Here is a 12,422-nt window from a genome sequence, read left to right as displayed (position 1 = left end):
TGACAAGAATCTGAGCCGGGGGCATTTGTGTTTATCAAACACGTTCTTGTTTATATACTTCATCACAAGTTATAGCAATGACTTGCCAACTTATATTTTTCACAATTATAAAATGCCATGTCTGTCAAGTTATATATCTGTGTTTACATTTTTTTGGCAATTTTCTTAACTGAGTGAATGGGTAAACATTTTTTGTGCCACACTATAGGGGGTGGGGGGGCATTTAGATTTACCCTTGTCCGTCCTAATCCCCCCCCCCCCCCCCCCCACGGACGTCCGTTCTCTTTTTGTGTCGCACATAGCTCAAAAAGTAATTGACCTAGAGGCATGAAACCTTACAGGAATGTTGCTCAGCATGTGTAATTGTGCACCTGGGTATTTTCGTGTGGATATTTTTATTATTTTTAGAGTTATTATGCCCCCACAAAGTGGGAGCATATAGCGTTGCACTTGTCCGTCCGTCCGTCAGTACGTCCCGAAATCTTGTGAACGCAACTCCTCTTAAACCGGATGGCAGATTTTGCTTAAACTTACACGGATGAACAACCTTAATGTGTAGATGGTAGTAAAGGAAGGAATTTTTGCTGCGACCAAATTTAACAGAATTATGGCCCTTTGTTGATTTTTTCACTATATACTATATAGAAATTTTGTGAATGCAACTCCTCTTAAACCAGATGGCAGATTTTGCTTAAACTTCCAGGGATGAACAACCTTAAGGTGTAGATGTTAGTAAAGGAAGGAATTTTTGCTTCAACCAAATTTAACAGAATTATGGCCCTTTGTTGAATTTTTAGCTCGACTTTTCTATGAAAAGGGGAGCTATCCTACTCGCCCCGGCGTCGGCGTCGGCGTCGGCGTCACACCTTGGTTAAGTTTTTCGTACCACCCCACTTTATTTCAGAAGTATTACAAGTATGGCTTTGAAACTTACCATACTTGTTCACCATCATAACCTCCATCTACAGACAAGAGTACATAACTCTGTCAAGGTTTTTGACAGAATTATGGCCCTTTTTTGACTTAGAAAGTGTATTGAGCTTGGTTAAGTTTTTTGTACCACCTCACTTTATTTCAAAACCATTGGAGGTATTGCTTTGAAACTGACCATACTTGTTTACCATCACGACCTTCATCAACAGACAAGAGGACATAACTCTGTCAAGGTTTTTGACAGAATTATGCCCCTTTTTGACTTAGAAAATACATTGAATATGGGTAAAATCCACTTATTGCCTTAACCCTTTGAGATATTGCTTTGAAACTTTTAATGCTATTTCACATCATTACCCCCATCTGTACGCAAGAGAAGGTAACTCTGTCAAGGATTTGTTTTAAAAATTAAGGCCTTTTATCGACTTAGAATCTTGGTTAAGTTTTTAGTACCAGTCCACTTTTTGACTGAACTGTTTGAGATATTAATTTGAAAGTTGGAATACTTGTTTACAATCATGATTCCCAAACATGTCCAGGAGAGGGTAATTCTGTCAAAGATTTTATTTGAATTATGGCCCTTAACTGTCAATGTTTTGTATTATAGGCAAGCACTAAAAAACTTAAAAAATCTAAAAAAATTCATTCCTATCCACTTGTTCACTTTACCATAAATTATGTCATATAAACATTGCTGTAATATTCAAGGGTATCAAACAACTAGTTCACTTTAAAAATACAGAGATTCTTGTATTGCCTTTTACTGCAAAAACTTTTTTTATTGGCAAGCAATAAAAAAGTCGAGCGCGCTGTCTTACGGACAGCTCTTGTTTATTATATACTATGTAGAAATTTTGTGAACGCAACTCCTCTTAAACCGGATAGCAGATTTTGCTTAAACTTCCAGAGATTAACAACCTTAATGTGTAGATGGTAGTAAAGGAAGGAATTTTTGCTGCGACCAAATTTAACAGAATTATGGCCCTTTGTTGATTTTTAGTTTTCAACTTGTGGCACATGTAGTCCAAAAAATATTTGACCTAGAGTCATAAGATTGACAGAACAGTGGTGTTTGGGGGCATCGGTGTCCTATGGACACATTTCTAGTTGCCCTGGACTTAGTAAAAATTTGCAATTTTCAACTTGTGTCACACGTTACTAAAAAAGATTTTTCTTATATGTACTTAGTAAAAACTTAAAAAAATTCATTTTCTCAAAAACTGCAGAAGCTAAAGATCAGTTATTTTACATAAAACATTTTCTAAAGGTTTCTACCAAGTTGTTTCAAATATTAGGCCATGATTCAAAATTGGCTTTGCCCAAGGGGGTCATGGCTTTTCCTTATAATGTAAAAAATTCAAAAATCTTTTTCTTAAAAACAGCAAGAGCTATATCTTAGATACTTATCATGAAACATAATCTGGTGGACTTGAATAAAAATTACTCAAAATTGACCACCCCCTGGAGAAACATTAATTTTGCTTTTAGGTAGATAGTAAAGACTTTAACTTCTTTAAATCCTTGGTGTTTGCATGAAACATCTAATAAATCCTTACCAACTAGTGATTTCTCATAGCAATCAGTGACTTTCCATTGTAACCATTGACTCCCTTAGCAACTATTCATTTTCACTTTCAAACATTATTTTCCCATAGCAACCACTGACTTCCTGACCAACCAGTGATTTTCCATAGCAACCATTGACTTTCATAGCAACCATTGACTTCCATAGCAACCAGTGACTTCAAATAGCAACCAGTGACTTGCATAGCAACCATTGACTTACATGGCAACCATTGATTTTCCATAGCAATCGTAAACCTATTAAGCAACAAGTGACTTTCATAACAACAAGTGCATTTCCATGGCAACCATTGACATTCCATAGCAGCCAGTGACCAATATTGCAACCATTGAATACCGTAGCAAACATTGACTTCAATAGCAACCACTAACTATCCATAGCAATCAATGACTTCCACAGCAACAAATGACTTTCTGTAGCAAAAAGTGACTTTCCATAGCAACCATTGATTTCCACAGCATCGAGTGAGTTTCCATAGCAACCATAGACTTCCATAGCAGCCAGTGACATCCCATAGCATCCAGTGACTTGCCACTGCAACCCTTGTCTTTCCATAGCAACCATTGACTACCATAGTAATGACTAACTTTCCAAAGCAATCAGTGACTTCCATAGCAAAAGGTGACTTTCTGTAGTAACAACTGATGTTCCATAGCATCCATTGACATTTCATAGCAACCATTGACTTTCTATAGCAACCATAAACTTCTTTAGCCCCTAATGACTTTCCATAGCATCCAGTGACTTACCACTGTAAGCATTGACTTTCTAGCAACTACTAATTTTCCAAAGCAATCAGTGACTTCCATAGCAACAAGTGACTTTTTGTAGCAACCACTGATTTTCCATAGCAACTATTGACTTCCACAACAACCAGTGACTCACATAGCAGCCATTGACTTTCCATAGCACCCATAGACTTATTTAGCCCCCAATGACTTTCCATAGCATCCATTGACTTACCATTGCAAGTTTGTTTTGTTAGGTCAAGTTCAAATATGGGTCACCTTGGGGCAAAAACTAGGTCACACTGCGCAAATATGGAAAAACCTTGTAAACACTATAGAGGTCATATTTCTGACTACATTATCATCAAACTTGGTCAGGATGCTTGTCTAAGTAATTGCTCGGATTAGTTTGATGGGTCAGATGAGGGATGTAGGGCCATCTTAGCCATCTTGTTTATTTTCATTCTGGGCTATGACTTACTTGAAAACAATGCATTTGGCATTCATTCAACATTTACCAACTCTTAATTACACCCCCACCACAAATTGTAGGGGGGGGGGGCTATAATGGATTCTCTTTGTCGCATCTGTCCGTCCGTCTCCACTATCGTGTCCGCTCTATAAATCCTATACCAATTGAAGGATTTTCTTCAAACTTGGCTAAAATGTTCACCTCAACAAGAGGATGTGCAGAACCCATGTTGCCCATGTGTCAGCTCAAGGTCAAGGTCTTAATTGAAGGTCAAATATTACACAGTATGTCGTGTCTGCTTTGTTAGTCCAACACTAATTGAAAGATTTTCTTCAATCTTGGCTTAAATGTTAACCTCAACAATGGGATGTGCTGAACCCATGTTGCCCATGTGTCAGCTCAAGGTCAAGGTCACAATTGAAGGTCAAATATCAAACAAATATTAGACAGTATGTTGTGTCCGCTCTGTAAGTCCTACACTAATTGAAGGATTTTCTTCAATCTTGGCTCAAATGTTCATCTCAACAAAGGGATGTGCAGAACCCATGTTGCCCATGTGTCAGCTCAAGGTCAAGGTCACAATTGAAGGTCAAATATCAAACAATCAAATATTAGACAGTATGTTGTGTCCGCTCTGTAAGCCCTACACTAATTGAAAGATTTTCTTCAATCTTGGCTAAAATGTTCATCTCAACAAGGTAATGTGCAGAACCCATGTTACTCTTTTGCTGGTGTAAGGTCAAGGTCACAATTGAAGGTCAAAAATTGACTTAGAAAATATTCTTCAATTTTAACATGTATTTGAATATTTATGAAACTAGAAAAGGTATTTGCTTGAAACTTAAAATATTTATGAAGTGTCACAATTGAGATATGCAGGTCAAGTTTCATAACTCTGTATTGCATTTTGACAAAGTTATGCCCCTTTTTAAGTCTTAAAATTTTATTTACATGCAATCAAATATTAGGCAATATGTCGTGTCACCTATATAAATCCTATACTGATGGAAGAATTTTCTTCAAATTTTACTCAAATGTTCACCTCAACAAGGTTATGTGCAGAACCCATGTTACCTTTGTGTCGGTTTAAGGTCCAGATCACACTTGAAGGTCAAAAATTGACTTAGAAAATGTTCTTAAATTTTAACATGTGAAACTAACATAGGTATTTATGAGGTGTCACAAGTCTGTCACAAATCTTGTCCGGGCTCCTCCTAATAAACTACTGGTGCAATTTCATCCAAACTTTACAGGAATGATCAGTACCAAGTCTAGTTGTGTATATTGTCAGCATTTTCCGGTTCAATGATTTTTGTCAGAGTTATGGCCCTTTAATAATTTTTATTTTTAAAGTTTGTCCGGACTACTTCTCTTATACCACTTATGCAATTTCAATGAAACTTTACAGGATTGATCTGTTGCTCAAGTCCTTGCGCATATTGCACGGGTTTTCAGTTGAATGATTTTTGGCCGAGTTATGGCCCTTTGATAAAAAGGTGTTTTTAGCTCGACTATTCGAAGAATATGAGAGCTATTGTAGTGGCCCCGGCGTCCGCGTCCGCGTCGGCGTCTGCGTTGGTTAAAGTTTTTTGTAAATTCAAATATCTCAATTATTGCTTGAGATATTCAATTGAAACTTATAATACTTATTTATAGTAACAATATACATCAGATTGACAAGTTGGATAACTCTGCCTACAATATTGACAGAATTATGCCCCTTTTTAACTTAGAAATTTTGGTTAAAGTTTTTTGTAAATTTAAATATCTCAATTATTGCTTGAGATATTCAATTGAAACTTACAATACTTATTTATAGTAACAATATACATCAGATTGACAAGTTGGATAACTCTGCCTACAATATTTACAGAATTATGCCCCTTTTCAACTTAGAAATTTTGGTTAAAGATTTTGTAGATTCAAATATCTCAATTATTTCTTGAGATATTCAATTGAAACTTACAATACCTATTGATAGTAACAATGCTCATCATATTGACAAGTTGAATAACTTTGCCTATAATATTTACAGAATTATGCCCCTTTATAACTTAGAAATTTGGTTAATGCTTTTTTTTGTAAAGTCAAATATCTCAATTATTGCTTGAGATATTCAATTGAAATTTACAATACTTTTTTATAGTAACAATGTACATCAGTTTGCAAAATTGCATAACTCTGACTGCAATATTTGCAGAATTATTTGCCCCTTTGAAACTCTAAGAAATTTTGGTTAAAGGTTAAAGTTCTTCAAAGATATTTACTTGAAACTTTACACATGTGCTTAGGGTCATAATTGGAGAGTCATAATTGTATGTCACTGACCAAGTTCTATAACTCTACTCGCATTTAGGCTGATTCATCTCCCCTTTTCTACTTAGTCTATTGGTTAATGTTTACATGCAAGTATTACATATCTCAACAACTATTAAAGATATTTATTTAAAACTTCACATATGCATTTAGAATCATAATTGTAGGTCACTGACCAAGATCCATAATTCTATCTTGCATTTAGGCTGATTTTTCTCCCCTTTTTCAACTTAAAAATTCATAGTAAAATTTTGCTTGTAAGCTGTTATCTCCATAACTACTGAAGAGTTTGTGCCTTTTTGGGGACATTTTTATGCATTCATAATAATAAAGCAGTGATTTACTTGATAAAACATCTTTATAACAAGCCTGTGTACCTTTTCAGTCAATTTTATGTATTCATAGGTAACTAACATTATTATACTCAATAAATCACCCTTGTGACAACATTTTGAATAGTCGAGCCAATACTGTCCTCCAACAGTTCTTGTTTTCTGTGTGTTGCCAGATACACAAAAGCTTGTCTGGACTACTCCTCATAAACTACTGTTGCAATTTCATCCAAACTTTACAGGAATGATCAGTACCAAGTCTAGTTGTGCATATTGTCAGCATTTTCCGGTTCAATGATTTTTGTCAGAGTTATTGCCCTTTAATAATTTTTAATTTTAAAGTTTGTCCGGACTACTTCTCTTATACCACTAATGCAATTTCAATGAAACTTTACAGGATTGATCTGTAGCTCAAGTCCTTGCGCATATTGCACAGGTTTTCCGGTTGAATAATTTTTGGCCGAGTTATGGCCCTTTGATAAAAAGGTGTTTTTTTCTGTGTGTTGCCAGATACACAAAAGCTTGTCCGGACTACTCCTCATAAACTACTTGTGCAATTTCATCCAAACTTTACAGGAATGATCAGTACCAAGTTTAGTTGTGCATATTGTCAGCATTTTCCGGTTCAATGATTTTTGTCAGAGTAATGGCCCTTTAATAATTTTTATTTTTAAAGTTTGTCATGACTACTTCTCTTATACCACTTATGCAATTTCAATGAAACTTTACAGGATTGATCTGTAGCTCAAGTCCTTGCGCATATTGCACGGGTTTTACGGGTGAATGATTTTTGGCAGAGTTATGGCCCTTTGATAAAAAGGTGTTTTTTTCTGTGTGTTGCCAGATACGCAAAAGCTTGTCCGGATTACTCCTCATAAACTCCTGGTGCAATTTTATCAAACTTTACAGGAATGATCAATACCAAGTCTAGTTGTGCACTGTCTGTCTGTCTGTCCGTCTGTCACAAAATTTGTCCCAACATGAAATTGGCCATCATGAGGCGACACATGTGATTACTGATTGCTCTTGTCTTATGTACAGATTCAATCTTTATTAATAATTTAGGCAAATTTTTTTCACTTTTACAGGTCAAGTGATGACATTTACATAATGCTTGCAGCTTTCATGTCGGGACCAGAATGTTATGTACTGACGAATGATGACTTTGGGGATCATATTTCGCTTATAGATAAAGAGCTGAGGCCATTCTTTGAATCATGGAGAAAACAACGAAGAATATTTTTTAAACCCCCTGATAAATTTTATGTATGTTCACCTTTTTTATATCTCGGTTTTCGAAGAAAAGAAGAGCTTCAATAGCTACAGTCAAGCTGTCCTTGATTTTGTTATTGCCATTGCCAAAGCCATTGCCATCTGAAAACTTTAAAGTTGGTCATAATTTGTAGCTCGACTTTTTTTTTACGAAGAAAAAAATAGAGATATTGTTACAGTCGTGGTGGCGTTCCAATGTCCATCCACAAACTTGATCATAAGGTTTCGGTGTATTGTCTTCATACTAGGCCACAACAACCCACACAAGAAGACCTTCAAGTAGACCAGATTTTACTTGACCTTCATTCATGTATGACCTTGAATTTTAATGGTCAGATGTATAAATTTTGCTTGAATTTGCTGATTTTTTGCTTTTTATATGTCCAAAAGAACTTCAGGCATATGTTATACCCCCTGGCGTCCGTCCGTTAGCAATTTGGTTTCTGGAGCATAACTTAAGTTCCATTTAGCCCACAATATTCAAACTTCATAGGATGATTGTCCATGTTGAGTAGAAGACCCTGATTGATTTTGGGATCACAAGGTCAAAGGTCAAGGTCACTATTTGGGCGTCTGTGGCCGAGTGGTTAAGGTTGTTGACTTCAAACCACTTGCGACTCACCGCTGTGGGTTCGAATCCCTACAGGGACTTTGGATTATTTCATGTGAGGAAGCTATCCAGCTAGCTTACGGAACGCCGGTGGTTCTACTCGGATACCCGTTCGTGCCTGAAATAATATATATATTATGCACGGAAGGGCACCTGAAGTCTTCCTCCACCAGTAAAGCTGGAACGTCGCGATATGACCAATACTGTGTCGATGTGACGTAAAAAAAAAAAAAAAAAAAAAAGTGGCTATTTTCTTTTGTGCGGCTAAAAAGAACAATGGAAAGAACAATAGAGTAGCCACATAATTACTGTCCTGTGAGAACGCCGTCTGTGCGTTTCCACTTCATTCGTGTCCGGACTGTAACTTTGTCATACATTGAAGGAATTTGAAATAAGTTGGTATAAATGTCTACTACATCAAGACGATGTGTCACGTTTAAGAACCATGTCCCTGCCTCAAAGGTCAAGGTCACACTAACATTTTGAAGTTTCACATTATCACAATTAGAATTAATAGGCACATGCAATCGTGTCCGGGCTGTAACTTTGTCATGCATCGAAAGATTTTAGAATAACTTGGCATAAATGTCTACCACATCAAGAAAATGTGTCTGATTCAAGACTTACGTCCCTACCTCAAAGGTCAAGGTCACACTAACATTTTGAAGTTTCACATTATCAAAATTAGAATTAATAGGTACACACAATCGTGTCCGGGCTGTACTTTGTCATGCATCGAATTGTTCACCACCATGAGACGTAGTGCCCTGCACATGAACCAAGTCTCTAGGTCAAAGGTGAAGGTCACAGTTAGGGCTCATAGAAAAACGCTTGTCTGGAGCAAAACTTCTACATGCATAGAGGGATTTCGATATAATTTGGCACAAATGTTCATCATTGTGAGGCTGAGTGCCGTGCATAAAATTCAGGTCCCTGAGACCAAGGTCAAGGTCACACATCCTGTGCATATCTTCCCTACTGATTTGTTTTAAGGTTCATTTAACAACACAGTGCCAAGAATAGAAACTTGCTTGCTAGATAACACTTATCCATAATGCCCCCATCTCCATCTAAAGCTTTCGTAAACGGGCGTATTTTGTGACTATGGCACCCTTGTTTCACAATTACAAAACAACATGACTCTGTCAAGATATAAAACTGTGCACAATACATATTTTTGGCATTTTTTTGTGTATAACTGAGTGAATTGGTAAACCTCTTTTGAAAAATTGTTACTGACAAAAATCTTTACCTGTGGCATTTTTGTTTGACAAACACCTTCTTGTTTATGTTTTCAGTTCCCAGAAAGATACAAATTTACCACAACTGAAACAAAAATGGGCTGGCATGTACCATGTCGAGAAAATGATGAACAGATGATAATATACAAGTATTTGCAAAATCGGTCAAAACATTTTGTGCAAATGCAATCCAAGAAGTTCTTATGTTTAAGTAAAAAAACAAGCTATGTGCCTTCATCAGAGCTGGTATTATTTAGACAAGTGACAAATGAATGGAACAAAATGAAAGTGTAATGGAAATATTGCATATGTAAAAATTGGAATGCAGAAGAAATACAGGGCTCATAATCATTGTTGCAACTTCCCAAGATCCTTAGTTCAAACAAACTTCCCTACAGTTTCTCCTCGCAACATCATTTATCAAAACCTGATAGGTTTAGATAGCCTTTAGACTTTGGGTGGAATAATCAGTGTCATCAGTGCTGAAAATAGACTTTTACACTTTAGTTCATTAATTTATTATATCTACATTCATGAGAAAGTATGTTGTTTTGCAAATATCCAGCAGTCTTTAGAAAACTTTGTTTCCTGTCAGTAAAGAAACAATCTAGAGGACAATTTGATCCATAGCCTTCAGACTTCATAGGATGATTTTCCTTATTGAGTAGAAGACCAAAATGTACTATGTTTTAGCTCACCTGTGCACAAAATGCTAAGACGTGAGCTTTTATGATGGCAGTCTGTCTGTGTGTAGACCACATGGTTTCCTCTGATTATCTTAAAAACTATTTATCACAAAGTCTTCATATTTCACATACTGATTGGTCATAGCTAGTAGATGACCCCTATTGATTTTAGGGTTACTAGGTCAAGGTCACAGGGGCCTTAAATGTCAAAATGGTTTCTACTGATTATCTTGAAAACTATTCTTCACAAAGTCTTAATATTTCACACAGTGATTGGTCTTAACTACAAGAGGACCCCTATTGATTTTGGGGTCACTAGATTAAAGGTCAAGGTCACAGGGGCCTGTAATTTCAAAATGGTTTCTGCTGATTACCATGAAAACTAGTCATCACAAAGTCTATATATTTCAAATAGTGATTGATCATAACTAGTAGATGTCCCCTATTGATTCTTGGGTTACTAGGTTGAAGGTCAAGGTCACAGGGGCCTTAAATGTCAAAATGGTTTCCGCTAATTATCTTGAAAACTGGTCATCAAAAAGTTTTCATATTTCACATAGTGATTGGTCATAGCTCGTAGATGACCCCTATTGATTTTGGGGTCACTAGTTCAAAGGTCAAGGTCACCAGGGTCTTTATTGTCAGAATTGTTTCCACTTATTATCTTGAAAACAATCTAGCAGAAAGTCTTCATATTTCACATATTGATTGGTCATAGCTATTAGATGACCCCTATTGATTTTGGGGTCACTAGTTCAAAAGGTCAAGGTCACAGGTGCCTTAAATATCAGAATGGTTTCTGCTTATTATCTTGAAAACAATTTATCATAGAGTCTTCATATTTCACATATTGATTGGTCATAACTATTAGATGACCTGTTTTTATTTTAGGGTAACTAGGTTAAAGGTCTAGGTCACAGGTGCCAAGTTAAATGTCATAATGGTTTCTGCTTGTCATCATAAAAACAATTATCACAAAGTCTTCATATTTCACATATTGAATAGCCTATATAGTAGATGACCCATATTGATTGAGATCACTAGTTCATAGGTCAAGGACACAGGGGCCTTAAGTGTAAATATGATTTCCACTTATTATCTTGAAAAAAATTTTTTATCACAAAGTCTTCATATTTAACATATTTATTAGTCATAATTGTGTCACTAGTTCAAAGGTCAAGCTCTTTATATATCGTATATTGATTGGTTATACTTAGTAGGTCACTACTTTTATTTTTTCCATAACGGAACACTTCCATGTACCCATTTATGGCAAGTTTCTATAACAGAGTTACCAATGTGAGTCAAGGGCTATAAAGGGCGATATTTCTTGTTACAAGAATACCGTGTTATTATGCATTGAATGTGCTTGAAAATATAAATCACATTAACTGTTAAAATGAGCAAGTATATGTATTTGTTTGTATAATAAGATATTCACACCTTGCATACAGGTGAACATACTATAAGGCAGATAAAATATTATCTGTTAAATACTAAATACCTGATTATGAAACAAAAATTGGAAAAATTGGAAATAAAATTCAACATGTTGTTACGTTGTATGGATGATAACAAAATTCAAAGTATACTGCTATTTATTATGACTAGTTAATACATGTTGTTAAGACCATAGATCAAGTTGAGATGTCCAGGTACTCAGAGAGGCATGATCATACATGCATATGTAACATAGCATTAATGAATATCAAATAAAGGGAAGTAATACAATTGACTGTACAAATAAACATGTAAAAAGATAGCTTATCTTGATCTGCTTTTGTTTGAAACTAGAGAGAAATTTCAGAGAAGCTCATAAACATATGGCCGCTATAATTGTTAATTTATTCTGAGAAAGGGTAAAGTTGTTAAAATAATGTCCATGTCAAGACTGACATCAGTTTATGAATTTGAGATCACTATGGTAAGTATGTCCTAGATAATGCTTTTACACTTTCAAACATAGCATTTAAGATCATCTTTGTAATTGTACTGTTTATAGCATGCAATTACCTTTTTATCCCCCGCCGAAAAGGCGGCGGGGGATATAGAAATAGTCTCCGTCCTTCCGTCCGACATTTTTGTCCGGAGCATATCTCTAAAAGTATTTGAGTTATCAACTTGAAACTTCATAGGTGGATAGACCTCATTGAGGAGGAGTGCAGTGCACAAGAATGATAACTCTACCCTGCATAATTTTTGAGTTATTGCCCTTTGTTATTTTTCAAAATTGATTTTTGTCCAGAG

General features: G+C 35.8%; 1 protein-coding gene across 2 annotated transcripts in view; it reads left to right on the top strand.

Annotated features, from left to right (window-relative positions):
• Positions 1-11,937, top strand: part of LOC132716144 (mitochondrial ribonuclease P catalytic subunit-like) — a 42,205-nt gene extending 30,268 nt beyond the window's left edge. For both annotated transcript variants that reach the window (XM_060699340.1, XM_060699341.1), the window contains exons 6-7: positions 7,455-7,632; positions 9,547-11,937. In XM_060699340.1, coding sequence (XP_060555323.1) covers positions 7,455-7,632; positions 9,547-9,783 — 415 coding nt within the window. In that variant the 3' untranslated portion in view covers positions 9,784-11,937. The remainder of the gene's footprint in view (positions 1-7,454; positions 7,633-9,546) is intronic.
• The last annotated feature ends 485 nt before the right edge of the window (positions 11,938-12,422 follow it).

This window comes from Ruditapes philippinarum, unplaced genomic scaffold, assembly GCF_026571515.1.
Source record: "Ruditapes philippinarum isolate M1 unplaced genomic scaffold, ASM2657151v2 ctg128_1_1_1_1, whole genome shotgun sequence".
Taxonomy (NCBI): Eukaryota; Metazoa; Mollusca; class Bivalvia; order Venerida; family Veneridae; genus Ruditapes; species Ruditapes philippinarum.
The sequence above is the reverse complement of the archived record's forward strand: the minus strand, read 5'-3'. Positions and strand labels throughout refer to the sequence as shown.